Here is a 24,436-nt window from a genome sequence, read left to right as displayed (position 1 = left end):
AACGCTGCCTATTTATGCAGTGCTTTTAAATATATATTGTACATTTACATCAGTCCCTAACCCTCAAGGGGCGTACAATCTAAGGTCCCTAACGTATATTCATACATACACATACTAGGACCAATTTAAACAGGATCCAATTAACCTACCAGCATGTCTTTGGAGTGTGGAAGGAAACCATAGTACCTGGAGGAATCCCACACAGGCACAGGGAGAACATGCAAACTCCAGGCAGGTGGTGCCATGGTTGGGATTCAAACCAAAGACCCTAGAACTGCCAGGCAGAAGTGCCAACCATTAACCCACTGTGCTGCATCTTTGCATCTAAAACAGCCTCCAATCTTCTGGGAAGGCTTTTCATAAGAATTTGAGGTATGCCTTTGGAAAGTTGTGTCCAATCAGCTAGAAGAACATTAGTGCAGTCATTTATTCATATTGTACCCAAAGACCTGGTTCACAGTCAGCATTCCAATTCATTCCAAAGGTATTTATTACGGTTGAATTCAGGGCTTTGTGCAGACCACTGGTGTTCCTCCACATCCTCATAAATCCATGTTTTTATGGACCTGGCTTTGTACATAGCAGCAGGGTCATGCTGGAACAGATATGGGGTTCCTCCACATCCTCATAAATCCATGTTTTTATGAACTTGGCTTTGTTCATAGCAGCAGGGTCATGCTGGAACAGATATGGGGTTCGACCATATCCTCATAAAACCCTGTCTCTATGGACCTGGCTTTGTACATAGCGGCAGGGTCATGCTGGAACAGATATGGGGTTCCTCCACATCCTCATAAAAACATATCTTTATGGACCTGGCTTTGTACATGGCAGCAGGGTCATGCTGGAATAGATATGGGGTTCCTCCACATCCTCATAAATCCATATCTTTATGGACCTGGCGTTGTACATAGCGGCAGGGTCATGTTGGAACAGATATGGGGTTCCTCCATATCCTCATAAAACCATGTTTTTATGGACCTGGCTTTGTACATAGCAGCAGGGTCATGCTGGAACAGATATGGGGTTCCTCCACATCCTTATAAAACCATGTCTTTACAGACCTGGCTTTGTACACAGGGGCAAAGTCATGCTGGAATAGAAGTGGGTCTTCCCCAAACTGTTACCACAAAGTTGGACGTGCACAGTTGGCTTTCTCTGTTGTAACATTAACAGTTCCCTTCACTGGAAACAAAATGGCCATTTAGGTAGATTTGACAGTCAGGCCATATAATGTGTGTCCTTTTTTCTACTTTGTTCACTTTCTGGTATAGATAGCATTGCAGTTGTAGCTATATTCCGGGTGTGATGGGGGTCTAAATGTTCAGCATGGGTATGCATGAGGGATATCATGATGGAAACAGTCACTGACGTGACCAAACAACTATAAAGTTTGTGAGAGAGTCTTCTAATAACTGAAAAATCTGTCTTGGATGGGCTGATCCATGAATTATTTTTCTGAATTGTACAGACATTTCAATAGAGCCCAGTGTAGCTGCAATTCTCTGGAATGTGTTGCTTGCTTCATGAAATCTTCAACTGCATTCCAAGAACTTCTGATAAATGTTGTTTGATTTTTCAGGTTTCTGGTATTGCTCTGTAATATATAGAACTCTTTTTTTTTAAATAATGTTTAGAAAAGCTAAAATTCCCAGCACGGCTTACATTTTACAGCTGGGATTATTCCTACCTAGGGCAATCTGTTTTCTGCTGGACACTGTCTATTTTATGGCTTTGTGTGGTTTTATCAGTTTAAAATTAAAATTTTTAAAAATATATAGAAAGAATAATGGGTAGATGCATGGTATGTAGGGCATCTAAGTCTGATACAGCCCTTAGCACAGGTCTCTAGCACCAGACATGTTTTATTAGTATTAAAACGGTTTAGTCCTAAAACCTGTCACAAACCTCAGCATTTCATTCTGTATTTATGATTAAAGTTGCATATACAGAGGTTACCTCCAGTAACAACCATGTGGTTGATCTACTAAAGGCATATAGGCATTTCAATTTGCAAGGGAAGTGGCACGTTGCAATGGATTTTTCCTCAGAGCTTAGTGAATGCAGTAAAGCTCTGCTGCCTTACATCATCCAATCATGTGCAAGCAAAAATGCTGTTTTTTTCCTTGCATATGATTGTGTATTCTTTACAAAGTGAAATTTCACCACATTCACCAAGCCCTGGGGAAATGTTCCTTGTAAAGTGCAAATTCCCTTGAAAATTGAATAACCTATTTGCCTTCAATAAATCAATCCCTATATATCAAAATGATCCATATATTTAGACAGACAGCTGAAATTATTTCCATAAAAAAGTTGAACTTGAGCCTGTCCTCTGCCACCTCTCAAGTGTTCCTACATGCCAAAAAGCCAATTTCAATATTTAGGCCCATCTTGACTTGTACATGACCAATTAAGGTATATAACTTCAGCATCCTGTATATCTCCCGTAGTAGTAATAATAAAATATAATAAAAATATTAAAAATATTACATTTCATTACTTGAACCTAATTTTCAGTTTAAATGTGCCAAGTTTGTGACAGGCTTACTTAAAGTATATGAACAATTGAGTACTATCCGTGATACTTTTTTTATTTGCACTAGCATACAATTTTCAGGACAAGCTTTTGGGGTATGTCCTCTTCTTCAAGGTCCAAGCAGTACTTATTTATTTATTTATTTCAGGTACTTATATAACGCCATCATTTTACACAGCACTTTACATATATATATTGTACATTCACATCAGTCCCTAACCCTCAAGGGGCGTACAGACTAAGGTATATTATACATTACATTCATACATATACATACCAGGGCCAATGTAGACAGGAACCGATTAACCTACCAGCATGTCTTTGAAGGGACATACCACGAAAACTTGTCCTGAAAATTGTATGTTAGTACAAATTAAAAAAGTATCCCAGACAGAACTCAATTATTTCTGTCACAAGTGCACTAATAAGGCTACAATCACCCTAAAGTATATGTAAACCTTCACCTTGTAAAACAACCCATTAAGTATAAAATAGAAATGAAAAGCAAAACATTTATAAGTGATTACATTCCGTCTGTTCTCTTCTGCTAAAGAACTGGGGGAGGAGAAACAGCAGCACACTGATCTTCCCAGTGAATGGCTGTGCAGGGGGGGAGAGGGTGTCAGGACAAATCTGATCATTGGAGGAGAGCAGGCTGAGTTTCCAGAACAGTTAAAGAACTGACCACGGTGTTTTCTTCTGCTTAGTGTGGTCGGTTTTTAATAGGAAAGCAGAGGGACTGGCAGGAGCACCAGGGATTTCACACAAAGGAAGCAATACAAAGAGAACAAGATACTTTTTCTTACAAGCACATTATTATTATTACTCAGGATTTATATAGTGGCAACAGTTTGCTCAGCACTTTACAATATAACGGGAGACAATACAGCAGCAGTACAGTTCAATATAAGAGGGTTAGGAGGGCCTGCTCCTTGGAGCTTACAAACTAAGTACATGGTACAGCAGGCACATATCAGGAGTATGAAATGTTGGGTTTACATACTCTTTAAAGAAAAGTTTGGACTTATTTTATTTAGGCAATTTTTTTAATTGGTAGAAACAGCAGTAGGGCGGCATGTAGACCAAGTCGACACATCTGTAATAAATATCAATAACCAATATATGTAGAAGCTTTGAATATGTATATGTAGAAGCTTTGAATATTAATTTTCTACAACAAGTAAATAAGACCATTGCTTCCTCTTAGTAAATTTGTACAGATTTCAATTGTCATATAACGTTTTGTAGTTTGGCAATCTGGTAATAGGGACTACAGTGAAAGATTGCTCTATAGGATGTCATTTGAATAATACTTGGAGTAAGTTCTATTTGTGGAGGTTGTGCCCTGCCTTATCTCAGGATCTTCAATTTCCTATCCCTTCGGTATAGTCGCTACCCTCGCTACCCTCGGAAAGCCCAGTGTGAGTCTCTTCATGGCAGTTAGTGAAGTGTGATGTTGACACAGCTGCTCAATTCAACTTCACATTGATATTGAAAATACTGCAGTCTATTCTTCCTGCTGCTGGAAAAGCCTGTAGAGGCAGCAGTGTGGGATCATTTACAAGGGTTTAATATTACCATTAGTTAATATAATGCACATACTACACGTACTCACTGTACACGTGTCGGGATACAAGTAGAGCAAAGCATTAATACTAACCTTCACTGTTGGTTATCACATGTTCAAAGCTTATTGGCAGCAAGAAAGTCATATGGTCAACGGAATTTTTTAAAGTTCATGTCATCAATTAAATTTTATATAAGGCAATGATTATCATTTGCTAAAGTAGAGTCAATAAAATGGCTCATTTCATCTGAAACTGGGATGTTGAGAGTTTATAAAATGTTGCACAGAAATGTAAAGCTGTTAGCTGGTAGAGATGAGCAGAGTGATTTTGGCAAAACTGATTTAGCCTTGAAATTACCAAAATTAGCCCAAAATGTAAATTCACTTGTTAAGCAATCTAGGGGACATTTGTTTTTCGTGGGGTATTTTTTAATAGTATATATTAAGAGTACTTAAGTTCTTTTTATTTTGTGTTATTAGAATTTTTGTTTTTTTTCCGCATTCGAGTATTTGTATACACTCATTTTACATTTTTATTTTATTTTTCACAATTTTGTTTTGTAAAAAAATTGATATTAATGAGGCTAATAAGAGGTTATTACTTGGTAAAAGGAGAGTTGAAAGGAGCTTTCATAATCCTCAGAAGTCATTTATTGTGCCCTTGAAAGACCCTTTAGTTTACTTTGAGTCCACATTGGTTTCCATGCAGTTTGCCAAAATGGTAAAATTTTGCTGAAATCTCCTACTAAAATTTCAGAAAAATAAAAAAATCTCAATTTCGCTCATCCCTGCTGTTGGCCACAACAACCAAAACATGATATTTTGCTAGTCCAGGCAATAAAAGTGAATTTCTTATTGGCTCTTATTAGAAACAGACATCTAATGCACGGGTGTCAAACTGGCGGCCCTCCAGCTGTTGCCAAACTACAAGTCCCATGAGGCATTGCAAGATTAACAGTTACAAGCATGACTCCCAAAGGCAGAAGCTTTTGGAAGTCATGGGACTTGATTGAGTCATGATGGGACTTGTAGCTTCGTAACAGCTGGAGGGCCGCCAGTTTGACACCCCTGATAATGCTTTCACTCCTTTAACTCAAGGGATCTCCTGGATTCTTTGAGTATCTGAAGCCAAGATATGATAAAATGTATGGCCTTACAAGCCAAACTCTATTTCTTTTTTTTTTTTTAAGTCTTTTTGTGGGCCCTTTGACCCCCCATGGGGATGGAGCAAATAAACGTCTCCCATTAACAAAGTCTTCTTATAAATGGGTGGCGTTGCCTTTGAAAGTGCTATACCTGTATGTGTCATTGTAAAATAGAATAAGAAGCGCAAATGTTTAGTTTGTCTGATCATCCTACTTCATTATTTGCACTCATGCAGCTGTAGTCATAAGTCTTAAAGTGTTACTAAACCCAGGACCCTGCATTCACTAAATTTGGTCTTCCACAGAACATGGAAATGCAATTATTTTAGTAAATATAAACTGCTAAATACCTTTTCTTATGAGCAGTATATAGCAGTTATGTGAGTTCTATCAGTGTCCAGCCGAGCACTGGTTAATCTTGTAGGAGCTTTCATTCTCCTCTGACTGTCCTATGAGACTGCATAACCCCTGACCCTCTGTCTGGACAGTGCTGATTGGCCCTGTGCCTATCACATGCACTTCCCCCCTAAAAAAAACAAACTCTAGCAATACATGCCAAACAGAGCATGTGCAGACTTGGCACTGCTGCTCTAACTATGGCAGATGGATTGGGATCTGTGGAAGAAGGGGAGGATCAGAGAAGACAGGATCAAACAGCCTTTTTACACAATGCAGAGGATTAACCCCTTAGGTTCCACAGTGAGAATAGCAAGCATGCTTTACTGCATATACAGACTGATTTTACTACTGTCGGTAGTGGGGCACCAAAATGAAATGGCATAGACCAAAACTGAAAATTCAGGATGCACTTGGCCAAAAAACCGAAACCCGGAATGGACACGTTTTTAAAAATAAATATTTTTATATATAATTGTGTTATATACGACTTTTTAATTAATATAATGGACAGTAGATTGGACAGAACATAAAATGAAATATATATATAAATTTAAAAAACTTAAATATGCTGCACAATAATGTAAAAAAAACACAGCCTTTATCAGCACCTTTGTAACCCTATTTTCGGAGGATAATTTTCAGAGGCCGATCGTTGCATCAATAGTTGTGGGTTTGGATACACTTTAATAATAATAATCAGGTGTAGGACATCAGAATGTATCAGGAGAGAGAATGCACTTTTATATCTGAGCAGGCGGAACTATATTTACCTTAAAAACCGCTGTAACAGTGGCATATCCAAGAAACGCTTGCTTGATTTAGGACTTACTTTGACACAATATTGGATAATCAAAACCCTGCTGTGGCTTGATGTGCATTTAAACAAGTAATCTGACTTGATGCATGGCTGGAAGTAACATATTGCAGGGTAGAAAGAAATAACAGAGGGACATAAAGCTTCATTAAATCAAGGTAGTTGCTCATATCCTCAGCATGTGTTATAACGATACCTGTCTCAGGACCATTTCTAATCTAAATCAATGGACTCTTCTCACTTTCCATGCCAGGCTGATTTTATCCCCCTTTCCTTTTATATTTATTATGTACTGATTGCCTGTATTCTTGTATTGAACCCTGCTGACTTGTATAAACCACTACAACCTGGTAATAGCTTTTTGACTTCCTTCTCAATGCCTGATTAGTTGTTGTTAAATATTACACAGTTTTGCAGTTGGTAAAAACGTTCTTCCTCTGTCTTTCCCTTCCTTACATGTATCTTTTTTTCTAAAGACCCATTTATTTTAAAGTGAATCTAAATCCAAAAATAAAAATTAGATTTTTTTCGTGCTGCTTACTAGCTCTTAAATGTGGTGGCTGCATTAGTTTTATTTTTTTTCAGGCTTTTTCACTTAAATTTCATCTGGTGATCCTGCCATTAACACATTTCCTGTCCTAGGGTTTACTACCCTTTCTCATTGTACTATATCTATGGAAAAGTGTCATTGACTCCTTAGGACAGAAAGAAGGGAATTAACTAAAACTGGTGCATTCAGAATCTGGTTCAGCTGTGCATAGTAGGCAATCAACTTCTAACTTCAGCCTGTTCAGTTAAGCTTTGGCAATAAAACCTGGAAGCTGATTGGTTTCTCTGCACAGTTGCACCAGATTTTGCACTCTCCATTTTTAATAAATAACCCCCACATTGTTTAGAACTACAAAACTCCCCTCTTCTTATCTCAGTAACATAAGGGAAGTATGTTGTAGTTCCCAAAGGGAATAATTTAATTGTTAAGATCAGGGGTCTCCAAGCTATCTAAACAAAGGACCAATTTACTGTCCTTCACACTTTAGGGGGGCTGGACTGTGTGTGTGTAGTGAGAGGAATAGTGCCCTATTGCTGGTGTCTGTGGGAGAAAGAATGCCCCAAGCATTGCTGTCAGTGTGAGAAATAGTGCCTCGTATCAGAGGGAGAACTAGTACTCTGATGACCAGATAAAGGCAAGCAAAGGGCTGCATCTGGCCCTCGGGCTACAGTTTGGAGACCACTGATTATTTATTTATTTCAGGTACTTATATGGCGTCATCAATTTACGCAGCGCTTTACCTATATATTATACATTCACATCAATCCCTAACCCTCAAGGAGCATACAATCTAAGGTCTCTAACGCACATACATACACATACTAGGGACAATTTAGACAGGATCCAATTAACCTACCAGCATGTCTTTGGAGTGTGGGAGGAAACCCACACAGGCACAGGGAGAACATGCAAACTCCAGGCAGGTGGTGCCGTAGCTGGGATTCAAACCAATGACCCTAGTACTGCTAGGTGGAAGTGCTAACCATTTAGCCACTGTGACTAGGAGTGTAGCACAAGCAGAGTGCACAGGAAGTTATAAGCTCTCAAGATATAAACAAATATCACTGCCACTCATGGAATGTCGTGTAACCTTGCCCTTTCTTAATGAACTTTTTAAATTGCATATCGAAACAGATCAATACATATAAACACTATATTGCCAAAAGTATTGGGACATTCCTCCAAATCATTGTTCCAATCACCTCCATGGCCACAGGTATATACAATCAAGCACCTAGGCAGGCAGACTCCTTCTACAAATATTTGTGAAAGAATGGGTCGCTCTCAGGAGCTCAGTAAATTCAAGCGTGGTACCATGACACCTGTGCAATAAGTCCATCTGTGACATTTCCTTTCTACTAAATATTCCACGGTCAACTGTAAGTGGTATTATAACAAAGTGGAAGCAACTGAGAACAACAGCAACTCAGCCACAATGTGGTAGGCCACGTAAAATGACAGAGTGGGGTCAGCGCATACTGAAGCGCACAGTGTGTACAAGTTGCCAACTGTCTGTAGTCAATAGCTAAAGACCTCCAAACTTCGTGTGGCCTTCAGATTAGCACAATAACAGTGCGTAGAGAGCTTCATGGAATGGGTTTCCATGGTCGAGCAGATGCATCCAAGCCTTACATCACAAAGTGCAGTGCAAAGCTTCAGATGCAGTGGTGTAAAGCATGCTGCCACTGGACTCTAGAGCAGTGGAGATGTGTTCTTTGAAGTGATGAATCACACTTCTCTGTCTGGCAAGCTGATGGATGTGTCTGGGTCTGTAGGTTGCCAGGAGAACAGTACTTACCTAACTTCATTGTTCCAAATGTAAACTTTGGTGGATGGGGGATTATGGTGTGGGGCTGTGTTTCAGGGGTTGGGCTTGGCCCCTTAGTTCCAGTGAAGGGAATTCTTAAGGTTTCAGCATACCAAAGACATTTTGGACAATTTCATGCTCCCAACATTGTGGGAACAGTTTGAGGATGGCCCCTTTCTGTTCCAGCATGACTGCGCACCAGTGCACAAAGCAAGGACCATAAAGACATGGATGAGCAAGTTTCGGGTGGAGGAACTTGACTGGCCTGCCCTCAAACTGATAGAACACCTTAGGGATAAATTAGAGCGGAGACTGTGAGCCAGGCCTTCTCGTCCGACATCAGTGCCTGACCTCACAAATGCGTTTCTATGCTCAAACATTCCCATAGACACCCTCCTAAACCTGTGGACAGCCTTCCCAGAAGAGTTGAAGCTGTTATAGCTGCAAAGGGTGAGCCAACTCAATATTGAACCCTACAGACTAAGACTGGGATGCCATTAAAGTTCATATGCGTGTAAAGGCCGGCGTCCCAATTCTTTTGGCAATATATATATATATATATATATATATATAATATATATATATATATATATAATAAAGTCCATTGACAGGGGTTATATAAATATTATTAATTTCACAGCTGTTCTTTTCAAGATAGTTGATCAAGATAATAGTAATAATAACAGCAATAATGACTGGTACAAATTCCAGTACACATTGTCAAAATAAGAAAAAAAAAGTCAAAAGTAAGCAAAATAAAACTATTACTCTTTTTTAGTTGTTTCAAAGAAAACCTGCCAGTCATTCTATTCCCTTTGAGGTCAGCGAGGGCGAGGTATAAAGTTATTCAGAGACTGAACATTCACCTTCTTAGGTTTACTTACACCGAAAGTGTTTAAAGCCAGCCTGCTGTGACATAAACGTGACCTCTTCTAATAACCCCAATAGTTAAAATTCCACCAGTGTCTCAAGCACTCCCTGAACTCCAGATAATTCGCCCTGTGTCATTTGAGCAAATGTTAAGCTAGGGTGTAAATACCTGTAGTATATACATAGTATGCTCTAATTTCACAGTGCTGGACCCTTGAGAAACAAAAAAATGTCAGTTGCAACAGTGCATGATACTGACTTATATTGAGCAGTTTTACAAAATTTGTGTGTATTTACTCAAATTTTCAGATAGGACTTTTATGCTTATTCAAGATTATTGTGTTTTTTGCAACCAGTATACAAACCTGAATCTGTCTTCATATTATCCTCCTGGAATACCTTATACAGCAGCACTAAAGCTGGTAGAAGAATGGGCAGCCCTGTAAGTTGCTCTGTTTGCTTTGCACATTGCTGTTAGCAACATGCATACAAGAGGGTAGATTCGAGGGTTCAGACTATGCTAATTCTCTCATTGCCCTTCCAAACATGCCCAACAAGGTGCCCAATCCACTTTCCTAGCTGGCAAATCTCACAAGGTTTTTTGGATATGCCATGCCAAAATAAGGTCAGTGACCCAAGAACAAAAAGAAAATATATCACAGCTTATCAGTTCTTAGAAATGGTGGCTGTATTCATTTTCTGCTTCCACACATTTTTTTCCTTTATTTTCATCTAGTGAACCTTCCAGTGACATACTTCCTGTTGCGGAGTGACAACACTCATTCACCATACTATTTCTATGAAGCAGGGTTGTCTTCCTAGGACAGGAAGTGTTTTAAAACTACAGAGCACCTCCCCCTCTCTTTTTCCCAATAAAAGGAGGACAGGAAGTTATCAGCCTACTAAAGTTCTGGCAGGATCAACAGGTGTTTTTGTACTTCCAACAAATATAACAAATTCCTTTAAATTGTATAACAGATCAGTATTTTATTGTTGAAGTTTAAAAAAAACTTTAAAGCGGTTGGGAAGGCAGAAGGTTTTTTACCTTAATGTATTCTCTGCAGTAAGGTACAAAACTAACTTGTCAGCAATAACTCCCCTCAGACCCCCCTAAATACTTACCTGCGCCTGATCTCGATCCATCGTTGTGGCAAAGAGCAGCGACTCTCTCTGCTCTCTTCTACTGGACATGGAAACAGCAGCGGGAGCCATTGGCGCCTCCTGCTGTCAATCACATCTTGTGAGGTGAGAGTGGGGGCAGGGCGAGCCACACTGTGTGTGTCTATGAATACACACAGCATGGCTCAGGAGGGAGCCCGCACAAGTGCCCCCCTGAGCAAGCATCTTGCTAATGGGGGGCACTCAGCAGGGAGGAGGAGGAGGCAGGAGTGCTAGCGAGAGACCACAGAAGAGAAGGATCGGGGCTGCTCTGTGCAAAACCATTGCACAGAGCAGGTAAGTATAACATGTTTGTTTTTAAAAATGTTTAAAAATTACATTTACAAAAAAATTCGCAGGTGTTCCTCCACCATTACAACTCATTTATGCTGCACATTGTCATACAAGCGCACTTCAATAACAGCCTACAAATTTAAAAAATTAAAACTTCAGAACAAAACAGGGCCTATGACAACCTTCCCTACTCATTTTATAGAGAGAGAACCAATTGAGTACTGTCCGTGATACTTTTTTTTTTTATTTGCACTAACATACAATTTTGAGGACTGATATAGAGAGAGAAAAAGTTTCAGGGAGAGAGATAAAGAGCAAATGCACAGGACGAAAAAAAGATTCTGATAGTTACAAATCAGATGATTTTCTCATTTTCTAAAGTACACAAACAATTGGTGGAATGTAACTGGCTAATATACAAGCCACAAAATGTCCTTTATTTCTGAATAAATAAACCCCATTGATATGCAAGTATGGATATTTGTAAAAAAAAAAAAATTTACATATGTAAACTAGGCAGATGCAGTGATTCATAAAGAAAGTAGCATGCAGGAAGGTTTGCAATAAATTAATCTTATCTGAAGGTGGATAACCCCTTTAACTCTTTCAAACATAACATTTGCAAAGTTGCACTAAGTTGTGTTGGTATACATGAAATGTAATTTATGCAACCTGACATGCTCCTGCTTTGATGTGGATAAACAAGATATATGGATAGTTTATGCATTGACTTCATCTGTTTTATGTGAGAACTTTCTAAACCAGCTAATTCTCCCGAAGTTTGCAGAAGGTTAGCATATGAACACCAGTGTGAACGGACCTGTGGCCACACCGACTGTAATCAGACAGTTTATCATGCCAGCGCCCAATAGAAAACACTTTACTGCTCCACCTGTGTCAACATTGTTTAGAAACACTCGTTCACCCTGGATACGACCAAGAATTGCCTTTCACATTAACTTGGTCATAAGGCAGAGGTCACATCTGGCACAGTTAGAGGTTTTCTGCAGCACAAACGTAAGAGAAAAATTCTCCCTCTACATCGCCCACTTGTGCAAAGTCTTCTCCGTAATTCAAAAATAAATGGCTGTCAACCTCCAGCTTTAAAGATTTAAGATTCAAGGGGCTGTAATTATATCTCGAGGGATACGTCAAGATTTTTACAAGTTGAATTTTTATTGTTCCCACATGACTTAATATTTGTCACAATTCTTCTGCTTAAATTGCTAGGTACAAATGGAAATTCAGATCCGACTAGCAGGCTTTGTGAGATGTGCTAATACAAAACCCTTGTTGCTTGCAATTAGTTGTGAGAACTGTGGAAATATGAAATGAAATCCCCAGTCTCTGTAGAGAAGGTTTCAGCTAATCTTGCATATTTTTTCTTTTTGTAGGTCCAGAATGCTCCCGCAATTTTACAGCACCCTTCGGAGTGATAAAATCTCCTGGCTACCCAGAAAAGTACCCCAATGCTATAGAATGTACGTACACTATATTTGCACAAAAGATGTCAGAGATTATCATGGAGTTTGAAGGATTTGAACTTGAACCAGACTCCAATAGCCCAGGCCGGGCATGCCGATACGATTACTTGGAAATATGGGATGGATTTCCTGGAGGTAGGTAACATAACATATCAATGTGCTCTTACTAAGAACTGGAATTGTTTCCGCACAGTAACTAAACAGATTCAGAAGTTTAGCGCAGGCTTAAATCTGGTGCCATAAAGGAAGTGATGGTCTAATTTCTGTTGGGAACATGAGATGTTAATGTCAAATAAAACAAAATTTAAAAATGGTGCCCTTATCCCACTCAATACCTGGTAAAAGCTAAACTAGCTAGGTTACAGGAATCCACAAAATTTATTTGATTTTTTAAAGTGGTTCTTCAGCCTTTATGAAAAAAAAATAAGTCAGCAGCTGCAAATACTGTACAAGGTCAAATATTTGAATGGAATCTCAGATGTATCTAACAGGTTCCATTACAATACTGTATGTATTATTTTCCAGAACGAAAACCACATTCACAGTTTGAATATAGTTCACTTGAGAAAAATTTTCTCTTGCTCACTCCAATTTTCACATCACTAGGGTCAAAAACAAACTCCAATTTGACCGTATTCAAGTTCTATCATTGAATTTTTCAAAATGACAGATCCATGCAATGTTTGACATTTTGATTTTGTATAGTTACTAGTAACTTGAATGTCATGCTGGCCACTTGCCCAGTTCCAAAAAAACTTTACTATGAATCAATCCACACATGTGTTGTGTGAAATGTGAGAAATGAACACAAAAACCTCTTAAAGACGCCACAATGAGATGTTGGTGCCATTACAAACCCTAATGATAGCATTTTACTGTAGTTGTTAGTGTAGGTAAAAAAAAAATATTTTTCATTTGTAAAAGTCCATTTAGCGTATATCAAAACACTTTAAATCGTGCCTGCTTGTTTGACTCAGCTCTGCAATACTGCTATCTAGCTTCAGGTGTGACAGGTTTGCTTTACATCACAGCTCAGTTTCTGTGGGACTCCATGTCAGTATTATCATTCAATCGTTAGAAGTGCTTTTCAGTAAAAAAGGAATTGGAGTAGAAAGTGCTGTTTAAGCACAGCCAGTTATGAGAACAGGGAAATTGGTGCATGAAAGTTTCCATGTAGTAGAGATGAAAGCTTGGCAAGCCCAGTGACTTCTACAAGTGGTAATGTGCAACCAACTATCCCTCACAGCTCTCTGCTCACAGCACTGAACACAAAAGGCATCTTTTCAGCATGCGGTTTTCACACTTTGGATCCAGTGACCACTCTGGAGAACAATGCTGTTCTTTTCTTTTCCCTGCTCATAATTTACATGTCAGAAGGCCTTGTGTTGTAGAGCAGAGGACGTTATGTAAATATTCCCCAGATATGATCTGACAGAAGTCAGATCTTTCTCCGAGATAGATACAAGTATGAATGCTGGTAATTAGTTGACATTTGCGAATTGCCTTTTGTAGCGCTACCGCTGTAGGACCCGCTGATGTTAACTGGTTCTTGCCCTGACAGTACAGTGGCCACCAGGCACACAAGATACAGTCCATGCACTCTGGCTCCAATAACCAGTCTAGAGGTTGTCTTTCTGTTGTGTATTAGAACTTGGCTCAGGTCTAATTTCACAATGTCTCTCCAAGACAGCTGAACTTCCCCCAGTTTCCTCCAGACATCTCTATGCTTCAGGACAACTGTTCAGTTTCTAGCTTCCACCAGACACTCTTCAATGAGCGGCCATATAGCCACTCAAACCACTTTTACTTTGGAGGGAATCGTCTACCCTAAAGACTAATACTAGGATTATGGCTGTAGCTGCAGCCATGATCCTAGTAGAACCACCCCAATAACAGACCATATGCAGTATATGTATGGAGGTGTTGAGGTGGTTTAAGTGGTTGTAAGGGTTATTTTTTTTTTCTCTAAAATTACAAACATGTTATACTTACCTGCTCTATGCAATGGAATTTCACACAGCTGCCCCAAACCTCCTCTTCTGGGGTCCCCCACCGGCACTCTGGGTACCTCTTCTTCTTTGTTTGCCACCATGGCAAGCCAGTTGCCTTGAGGGCAGACATGCGGGCTCACTCCCAAGCCAAGCTGTGTGCATCCATTGACACACACACAGCTCAGCTTGGCCCCACTTCCTGCTCTCTGCTCACTGGAATTAATTGACAGCAGCAAAAGCCAATGGCTTCCTCTGCTGCCTCTCTATCCTGTGAATGCAGGAAGAGAAGACACAGCCATTACAGATGGGCACAGGGCTGGATTGAGTGATGACTCAGGTAAATATTTAGGGGTTGAGGAGGTGATACTGCTACTGATGGCAATGCATTCAGCTAAAAACGTCTAGCCATTAGAACCACTTTAAGTAGGGCAGAGAAGTACCGCAAAGGGGTCCAGTACTGCCTTATCTAGGAGCAGCTTTTCCTTGTGTGCTGGCCACAAGGCCATGAGACAATTTGCAAAATGCGGGGACTGTCCTGTCCTTGTATATATGCAACTATGCTAATATCTTTGAGTCCTTTAGGCAAACTCATACTTTGCTTAAACCTTTCCTTCCCTAGCCGCATATACTTAATTTCCTTTAACACCCACCCTCCCACTGTGAGATGGGGAAACAGCTCTCATTGTTTGAACACTGTTTGTGTGCAGTAAATTATTGTGTGGAGTGACATTCTGCGGTTTAGCCACAAGATGCTACTGTTTTCCTAACACAGCCTCAGACTGCATAGATATTTCTATATTCATGAAGAGGTGGGGTTTTCACACAGAGTTTTAGAGAACAGGAAGGAGAGAGACAGCAGCCATGTTTAGAGGATGGTGAATGCAGGAGCCGTGTGAGCAGAGAATCTGATGGCATCCAGGTGTGAGAGCATCCCTCCGTAACCAGAGCTGTAGCTAGGTGAAGCTGATCGTGTCCAAGACATTGATCCAGTTCAGAGAAAGGAAGATTGCTGCCAGGAATGCTGATGAGAGCAGAGGAACAAAGCAACATACACTGCGATACTGCATGCTTGTTGGAGAGACATTTGTTCTGTTCAGAGTCACCAGTGGATGAAAAGCAGACCCGGGTCGGTAAGATCGTGCATGCAGCTCATTTCAGTGTTGGCGCCTAGAGACTGAGTCCAGGGATATAGTTAGTTACTTAGGGTCTCTGTTTGTGTCAGGCCACAAGTGTTATTACTGATCATTGGAAGGACTCCATAACTTAAAGTGACATTTCACATTGGAGAGCTGATGACATCCCACAAACTCAAGCCAGACTGGTGTTTTGCTCAGAAGGAATACTCAGAGACCTGCTACAGGACCAGTTATGGGAGGGGGAATACTGTAGATTTGTGTAAGATTGTAAGCTGCTGTGCTGCACCGCAGGCTAGCCCATACCGTACACCCATACACTGATTCCTGCTCTTTTAGGGTAAGAATGGGTAAGGTGTGGCAGCTGAGTTGTTGCTTAGTAGGTAAATTACTACACTTTCTACCTTCATCCATCAGAAGGCGCCGTGCTGTGCAGCACAAGGGTCTCAGCCTTTGGGCTGGGTGTATGTAAATTTATTGTATGTCCTCAGCATTTGTGCTTGTGTTTATTTGCCACATCTAAGTAAAATTCTGTTGAGGCAAAAGCTGGTGTTGGGTTTGCTTTCCTCGTTTCTGACTTCACTGTATCCTGGGGAGCCCACCCCGGTACACGGCTTACACCACACAGATCCATTTAAGACTCAGTATTTTGTAATATGGAGGAGCATGTGACTCATGTGATGAGAATGCTGTCACACAGGCACAAAGGGAGTCCTTGGCCTTGTGTAGTACAATTCCAGTGACTTTGTGTAATTTACACAAGGCTTTCCTTTCAATCCCAGTGGTTGATCAGAGAGGCAGGGGAGCAAGAGAAAGGTAGGTATATGCTTCTAATTGCATATTCAGTTTAAAGTGTTTCTAAACCCAGGAATCTGCATTCACTATATCTGGTCTCCCACAGTACACAGAACATGGAAATGCAATTATTTTAGTAAATATAAACTGTTAAACACCTTTTCTCATCTGTAGCTAGAGCAGCCTTGTGACTTCTATCAGTATCCATGTTAAAGCTTGTAGGATGAGTTTTCATTCTGCTCTAGGAGGATGCAGAACCCCTGACCTCTATCTGGACAGTGCTGATTTGCACTGTGCTGATCACATGCATGCTCCCAAGAAAAAAAAAACCTCTGGCAATACACACCAAACTGAGCATGTACAGAATGTCTCCACACAATATGTTTTATCAACAGCTAATAGGGGGACACTGGAAGAAGGGGAGGATCAGAGAAGTCAGGATCAAACAGCATTTTTGCAGAATGCAGAGGATTAACCCCTTAGGTTCTACAGTGAGTATAACAAGCATGCTTTACTGCATATACAGACTGATTTTACTGTCGTGGGTTTAGTAACACTTTAAGGCTCCTTTAAGGTGTCCCAGTGGGGTAGCCATCAGAAACTTTGAATACGGAACATGTCATGCTAGCCATTCTGTCATTTGCAATAAATCAACTGCAACAGAACTGGTAAGATTACATTCACCTTCTATTTTTGTGTCACTTACAAAATTCTGCAGAATCTTGATCACTAACAAGGGAGCAAAACCTATTAGGTAAAGCAGAGCTGCAACAACAGCCTAGGGCAGAGCGCCGTGATAAAAAACAGACATTTACATCAAAGTTGGATACCTACACTCACCGGCCACTTTATTAGGTTCACCTGTTCAATTGCGTGGTAACACAAATTGCTAATCAGCCAATCACATGGCAGCAATTCAATGCATTTAGGCATCTAGATGTGGTGAAGACGACTTGCTGAAGTTCAAACCGAGCATCAGAATAGAGAAGAAAGGGAATTTAAGTGACTTGGAACGTGGCATGGTTGTTGGTGCCAGATGGGCAGGGAGTATTTCAAAAACTGTTGATCTACTGGGATTTTCATGCACAACCATCTCTAGGATTTACAAAGAATGATCCAAAAAAGAGAAAATATCCAGCAAGCTGCAGTTGTGTGGTCCAAAATGCCTTGTTGAGGTCAGAGGAGAATGGGCAAACTGGTTCAAGATGATAGAAAGGCAACAGTAACTCATGTCAATATGGACCAAAATCTCCGAGGAATGTTTCCAACACCTTGTTGAATATATGTTATGAAGAATTAAGGCAGTTCTGAAGGCAAAAGGGGGTCCAACCTGGTACTAGCAAGGTGTACCTAATAAAGTGGCCGGTGAGTGTATGTCTGTTGCTTACCTTACCGCTGAATGGGGCAGTTCAAGCTAGCGGGTGCACATCACAGCATGGTGTCAGTGTGGTGAAACTTTTCAAGGTAAAATTCCCCTTGAGATTGAAAAACCGGTGTTGAAGTGGTGGCAATATTCCCCTCCTGTCCACCTAAAAATCAGCTCTAGACTGTGTTCCAAAAATGTATCCACTGAAAAAAACCTAACATGGCGTCTGAACACGTGGACCTCATAGCCCAACTATGGTGAGCTGTACTCTAATCTGTAGCATCACTTGTATTCATTTGCCCACACGTGGCCAACCGAACATAAGACTAGTACCGTATATTACAGAAATCACATGCTTCTTGCTTGTTCCTCAGATGAAATTCTTTTTTTTTTTTCATTCAAAATATATATTTTTTTTTCTTTCAAGTGGGCCAGACATTCAGTGCTGCCGTCTGTGGCAGCTAATGACATTTCTCACCTCTGCAGAGCAATATATTACAGCCAAGAACATTTCCTTCCCTGAACATAGACGGAGATCTTACATGTTAATTAGTTCTCAGAATAATAGAAAACCAATGTGTTATATAGCTGAAGTTTGCATGGTAACAGGGGTGTTAAAAACTGTATCAACTTTAAATAATATTAATGAAATCTGCAGAACTGCGCTGACAGAAGCAATCTGCTCAGCACTGCTGCAAGATTTCTATTTTCTATAGCCAGATTTAATTCTAAGAGTCACAGATCTATATCTTACCTCTAGAGAACTTCCTAATCACGCAAGTGTTTCATTTTTACGTTTGGTGTTGGTGTCTATGTGGATTTTTCTTCCCGATGTGTGGTCCTCTAATTAGCAGTGAATCATGGACCTCGGGGTGGAGCGGAATGCAGGAGACCTCTCATCACTTTTAATGTACTTGTTAAAGAGAAATATCAAAACACCATTTACTTCACTGAGGGTCCAATCACACTACTGTGGTTATAAGCAGACTCCCTGATTTAAAGCAAAATTAAACAAATAATGCTGCATTTGCTCAAACATTAACCACTTGCTGCCTGCCCATAGTACTTTTACTGTGGCGGGCGGCAGCAGCAGTCACCGCAAAGTACTGGTACATCACTGGTACGTACATGCACACTGGCACGCCCCCTGTTCTGTGAGTGGCCGGGGTATCATATGATCACTATGACCAATCATAAAGATCACATGTTTACAATGTAAGCAAAACTGTCATGGATGGCTTTCATTTACGACATTTTGCTTACAGCTGTGATCAGGGGCGTATTTACCACAAGGCAAACAAGGCACTTGCCTAGGGTGGCTGTTTTCAGGGGGGACAGCACCTCCCCCCCGAAGAAGGGATGGAAGAAGGGACATATGCACCATGGGAACCAGGTGGGTTCCGAGATAGGCTTTGGGCTGCTTGATGGTGTATGTAGAGCCTTACTCTCATTCCCGGGGATGTCCGGAGCTGTGTAGATGGGTATCTCTCTCTCTATCGCCGGGGGGGGGGGTAGTGGAAGGCTCTCCCAGATGGGGGACAGGGGTGTTGTTGGTCAATGCCAGGCTCTCAGCGTGGGAGGGGGAAGGAGAGGTGGTGTTGGTCAGTGTCTGTGGGGCTGACAATTTTTGTGTTGCCTAGGGCAGCACAAAACCTAAATACACCACTGGCTGTGATGCTTGATTGGTCACAAGTGAGCACTTGGTACCTGGGCCAATCGCAGCACCCTGTACCATGTGATCACTTGTGACCAATCACAGTAATAAACACTGGGTCAGAAATGAAAGCCATTCATGACAGTTTTGCTTACATTGTAATATAGTTTAGCGGCTTCTACAACAATGCCTACCACCTTCCAGGTGTTGTTACCCAAAGGGATTCTGCTTTGTACCATTTCTGCTACTGATTCTCTGGGTTGATTGATGTCCCAGTGTCATTCAAACCACTTCCTGTGAGCTCAAGCTGTCATGGACACATCATCACATCAGTACAGGCATTTATAAACGTTTATTTGTTTAAAGCATATTATGGGACACACCAATCACTTGCTTTTGGTTGCTTTAGGTGCAGCATACTCACAGCTACTTTAAAGGACGGATCAGAAAGTTTATAAAAAAACTGCCTATACCGATAAGAGATGTCTGTAGATAAAAACAAGCTGTGCAGCTTTGACCAAAGTTGAATAATGCTTTTGCTATAGGTGTAGACCATTTACGTACCTGATGAAGTCTGACTGGAAAACTCCTCAGGATGTTGCTAAGAGACCCCTAGCTATTACTGTTTGCCTTCAGAGTCACAGGAGCAAGCTCTTTTTTTTTTAATTCTAACCCCCTCACATGTCCTCACACCTCCTCGTTCTGTACTCAGCATTTGAGAGCTCTGTCCTGTGACATTGTAGGTGAACAGTAACAGCTAGGCTCCTGTTAGCAACATCCTTAGCAACGTTCAAGAAGTTTTCCAGTCAGGCTTCATGAAGTATGTAAATGACCTACACCTTTAACAAGGACATTATTCAACTTTGGTCAAAGCTGTTTGATTTTATCTACAGATGTCCTTTATCTGCACTGGCAGTTTTTTGACATTCATCTGACCTGTGGCAACATGTGCCACAATAATAGAGGACGATTGTCACCTAATTGCGTTAGGCGGATAGAAAAGGAAGCATAGGTGCGTGTTATCATACATCAGAAGGAATAGGTCCTGTAATACATTTAAATAGGTATTTGTATTTCTACATTTCCTTGCAGCCATACTCTGGTGTAGGCAATCATATCCCTGCCTTCTCTCGCAGGCCGTGGTGTTCCATGGAAAGCCACAGATTGCCCAAGCCTGTTCAAAATTACGAGGAGAGCGATTGTGCCCAGGCGTCTGGTGTCCTCATTTGAATAAAAATGCTTTTTCTTAGATTGGCAGTGTATTATTTCACACCCGCAGCTGTGGGTCTATTGCTGCAGCCGTCTTCGGCAGGCAGGTTTGATTAAAGTTTCTCACCTCTCCGTGGAGCCAGAACACATCACCGGTTTGTCACTCACACGTCCCGGGGTGGGAAACAAGTAGCCACTGTTGTACCAGCAAATTCAATCCCACAAATGGAACATGGCTAATGTCTTGTAACACAAAAAAATCTGAAACACACCAACATGTCTGTATATATCTTGTTATATCCATTCTATGTAGAGAGCATGAACATTAAACATACAAACATAAATGTATAGATACCATTGTCAAAATGTTTAATAGAAACCTTTACCGAAGGTAATATTTAGGATGTCCTTGCTACCTTTCTCTCTGAAAATCCTAGTTACCTGGCTGTCATGCTGATCCAGTGGCTTCAATACTTTCTAAGGGCCAGTTTACATTACAAAAACACACTTCAGGTTCATTCTGGATGCATTTCTGCATGTGCATTTTTTCTTCTTTTTTTCCTATTTTTTTTTTTTACTGTACTGAGATCTGGTGCATTTTTTATGCTTTTTACCGTGCTCCATAGTTACATAGTTAGTCTGGCTGAAAAAAGACAGAAGTCCATCCAGTTTAACCATAGAAAAAAAAAGTTATAATCCTATACCCACACAATACCCTCCAGTACAGTTCTGTGCAGGAAAAATGCAGCATGTTCTACTTTTTTTCTAGAACAGGAACGCACTGGAACTGCAAGCACTATGCCATTGAAAATGATGTAAACTACTTTCTATGCGTTTTGGATGCATAAAAAAAAGCACTGGAATGTATGTAGTGTAAACTAGTCCTGAGCCAGTAGGCCAGAAAAAATCACAAGTTCAACATCTCTGTGACTTTCTAGTTCGCAGGCTTATTCCTTGTCATTCATTTGGACGACGTTGACGTCAGATACAGCTAAGCAATAGCAATAGCAGCCTTCGTGTCAACCTATTAACTAATACTGAGAAATTCTACACAATCTCGAGGCACCCAATTCTAAAATGTAAAAAATGAAACATATAGTTTTACATAATGCAGCAACATCCACACAGGTAGGACACCTAACATTAGAGGTGATTTATTCTTCCAAAGCAAATATACCTTTGCACACTGGTACAGACTAGTATCCCAGTGTTTCTCTTCTCCCTCAGTTTCTCTCCCTGTCTCAGCTAATGTGACCCCAGATCTAAAGGAGAGGGGCAGGTGAGGGGTAAACAAGGATGCTGTAAAGGCATCCAACATTCTCCTTATGAACTGAAGATGTGATTGGTTGTCAGGACGCCGTTGGCTAGAAGGTCGTAATGGTGCACAATGAAAACCTGTGGCTTTGTGTAACTAAAAAGCAGGGTTCATCTACCTGCTGACTTATATTCAATGTTGGGAAATTTGTAGGCATTTTGCTAACACACCCCTGAGAAAACCTGAAAGCACCCCAGGGTGCCTAGGCACCCTGGTTGAAAAAGGCTGCATTAGACTTGTATGTCATTTTGTAAACAGTCCACCCAGCTTCAGTAGATGTTGGCAGGTTTAAATGCCCATCAGTTTTTAACATCTTTTAGGCAACAATAGCTCTCCTACCTAAGTTCACAACTCCACCCACCTGCGGTGTCGGGATCTCGGCCTCCCTATTGTATTTTGTTTTAATGTACACTAAAGAGAATACACCAGAAAGATTACTGGCTCAGTTTTATGCTCTATGCACACTAGCGGTTTTTTTTTTTAAGCTAAAAAAACTCTGGTAATAGCTTTTTTAAATAGGATTTTAGTAGAGTTTAGAAGTGTTTAGGAGCAATAATGTTTCATTGGTGTTTTTACAGTACATGTAGGAAAAAAAAGCTAGAAAAAAGCTGTTAGGAGCATTTTAATAGCGTTTAGGAGCGTTTGGCATTATTTTGTGCCAGAAAAACGCTCCCTAACACTCTACAAAAACAATTTGTTTTCATCTCCTAAAGGCTGGAGGTTGAAAAATGCTACTAGCCTAAAATAGTGTGCATGGACACATAGGATAACACTATTTTGCTTCTAGGAGAAGGAAAAAATTGCTGATAAAAGCTTCTAGGAGCTTAAAAAAATGCTAGTGTGTATGGAGCCTACGGTTGAGTAAACCCTATGGCAAAGAGGACAGAAACTAGATCTCCAGTGCAGAAATTACATGGTAGCATCCCTGAAAAGGGTAACAAGATTCTGCATACCATCTACTTCAGCTGCAACTGAAATGTAACTTTTGATTGGGCCTTTTATGATCCTATTTGCTCATCTTTCTCTCATTTTTAGAGGACACATCTGGTCAGCAGTTTTTGGTGTTTTTCGTTAAACTTGTGCCACTCCACACTCACATGTCATTCTCCTTAGGAGTGTTCGCCAATGCTAATTGAAATGCATCTGTCAGTGAACATGAGAGCTTGTCTTCAACAATGGACTGAAGTCAATAGGAAGACGTCTTAGTGTCCTTTATCAAGTATTATGTTCTAGTCTCTTTGTACACTGACAGGCTGGCTCTTCTTAGAACCTAGCGCTAGTGGAGACAAATTATATTCTAAAAGTGATTTACCCTTAGAATGGAACCCATGTATTTGTATAATCCCCACTCCCACACTTTGTTTTCAGTCTGAGGCACTGTAAATGTCGATTGCTCTGGTGAAATCAGGCAGTAAGGCACAACCCTTTATAAAATTGGTTTACTATAATACCTTCAGTGACCATAGGGTGTTCAGTTACTAATGAGTCTGCAGGACTGAACTGGACCAGGCCTATGACCTCCATTGGGCTTCTGTAAGGCTCCTGCGGCCTTGCACATGTGTATCACTTCCTGATACATGGAGATTTCCAACTGCACCTTGGCTCCAGTGTAATGACATCATCACCACATTCAATGACATTAACATTTATTATGGATTGCCAAGGGTGTGCTGTTTCTTTCAGAATTAGAGTCATCGCAGCTTGTTTTGATGCTGAACCAGTTTCAATCAATCCTTGAACAAGGCCAAGGGTCCACTGGGCTTCTTTAAGCCACCCAATGGCCTTTGCACATATATATCACCACCTGATACGTATAGGCATCCAACTGCATCATCCAGCTTAATGACATCTTCACCACCTTTAATTGTATTATCATGCAGCATGGATTGCCAAGGGCATGCTGCTGCTTTCAACAGTCATTGCAACTTGTTTTGTTGCTGAACCAATGTCAAGCAATCCTTGAATAAGGCCAGTTCTACGACCTCCACTTGGCTTCTTTAAGTCACCCAGCAGCCTTTGCACATGTGTAACACTTCCTGATACATGAAGGTTCCTGACTGCATCTTGGCTTTAGCGTAATGACGTCAACACCACCTTCAGTGGCATTATCTTGCATTGTGGATTGCCAGGGGCGTGCTGCTGCTTTCAGCTTTCGAGTCATAGCATCTTGTTTTGATGCTGAACCAGTGTCAATCAATCCACTATAAAGCCATGATATCACTGAGCTATGAATACAAATAAACAATTTTGCCGCACTGAACAGCAGCCTGTATTGGTTGGTCACCTGTGGTTCGATATTGAGTAGTTTACAATTATTTCTGCTTTCTTCTAAAAATCTTTAGTGCC

General features: G+C 40.6%; 1 protein-coding gene across 1 annotated transcript in view; it reads left to right on the top strand.

The window, feature by feature from the left end:
• NRP1 (neuropilin 1) overlaps positions 1-24,436 on the top strand; it is a 234,722-nt gene that overhangs the window by 94,227 nt on the left and 116,059 nt on the right. Inside the window, exon 4 of the mRNA XM_089668696.1 lies at positions 12,538-12,762. Coding sequence (XP_089524822.1) covers positions 12,538-12,762 — 225 coding nt within the window. The remainder of the gene's footprint in view (positions 1-12,537; positions 12,763-24,436) is intronic.

Source organism: Staurois parvus, unplaced genomic scaffold (assembly GCF_062004578.1).
Source record: "Staurois parvus isolate SC_StPar_1 unplaced genomic scaffold, SC_StPar_1.0 ptg000061l, whole genome shotgun sequence".
Lineage (NCBI taxonomy): Eukaryota > Metazoa > Chordata > Amphibia > Anura > Ranidae > Staurois > Staurois parvus.
Note: the sequence above shows the minus strand (reverse complement) of the source record. Positions and strands in the feature narration are given on the sequence as shown.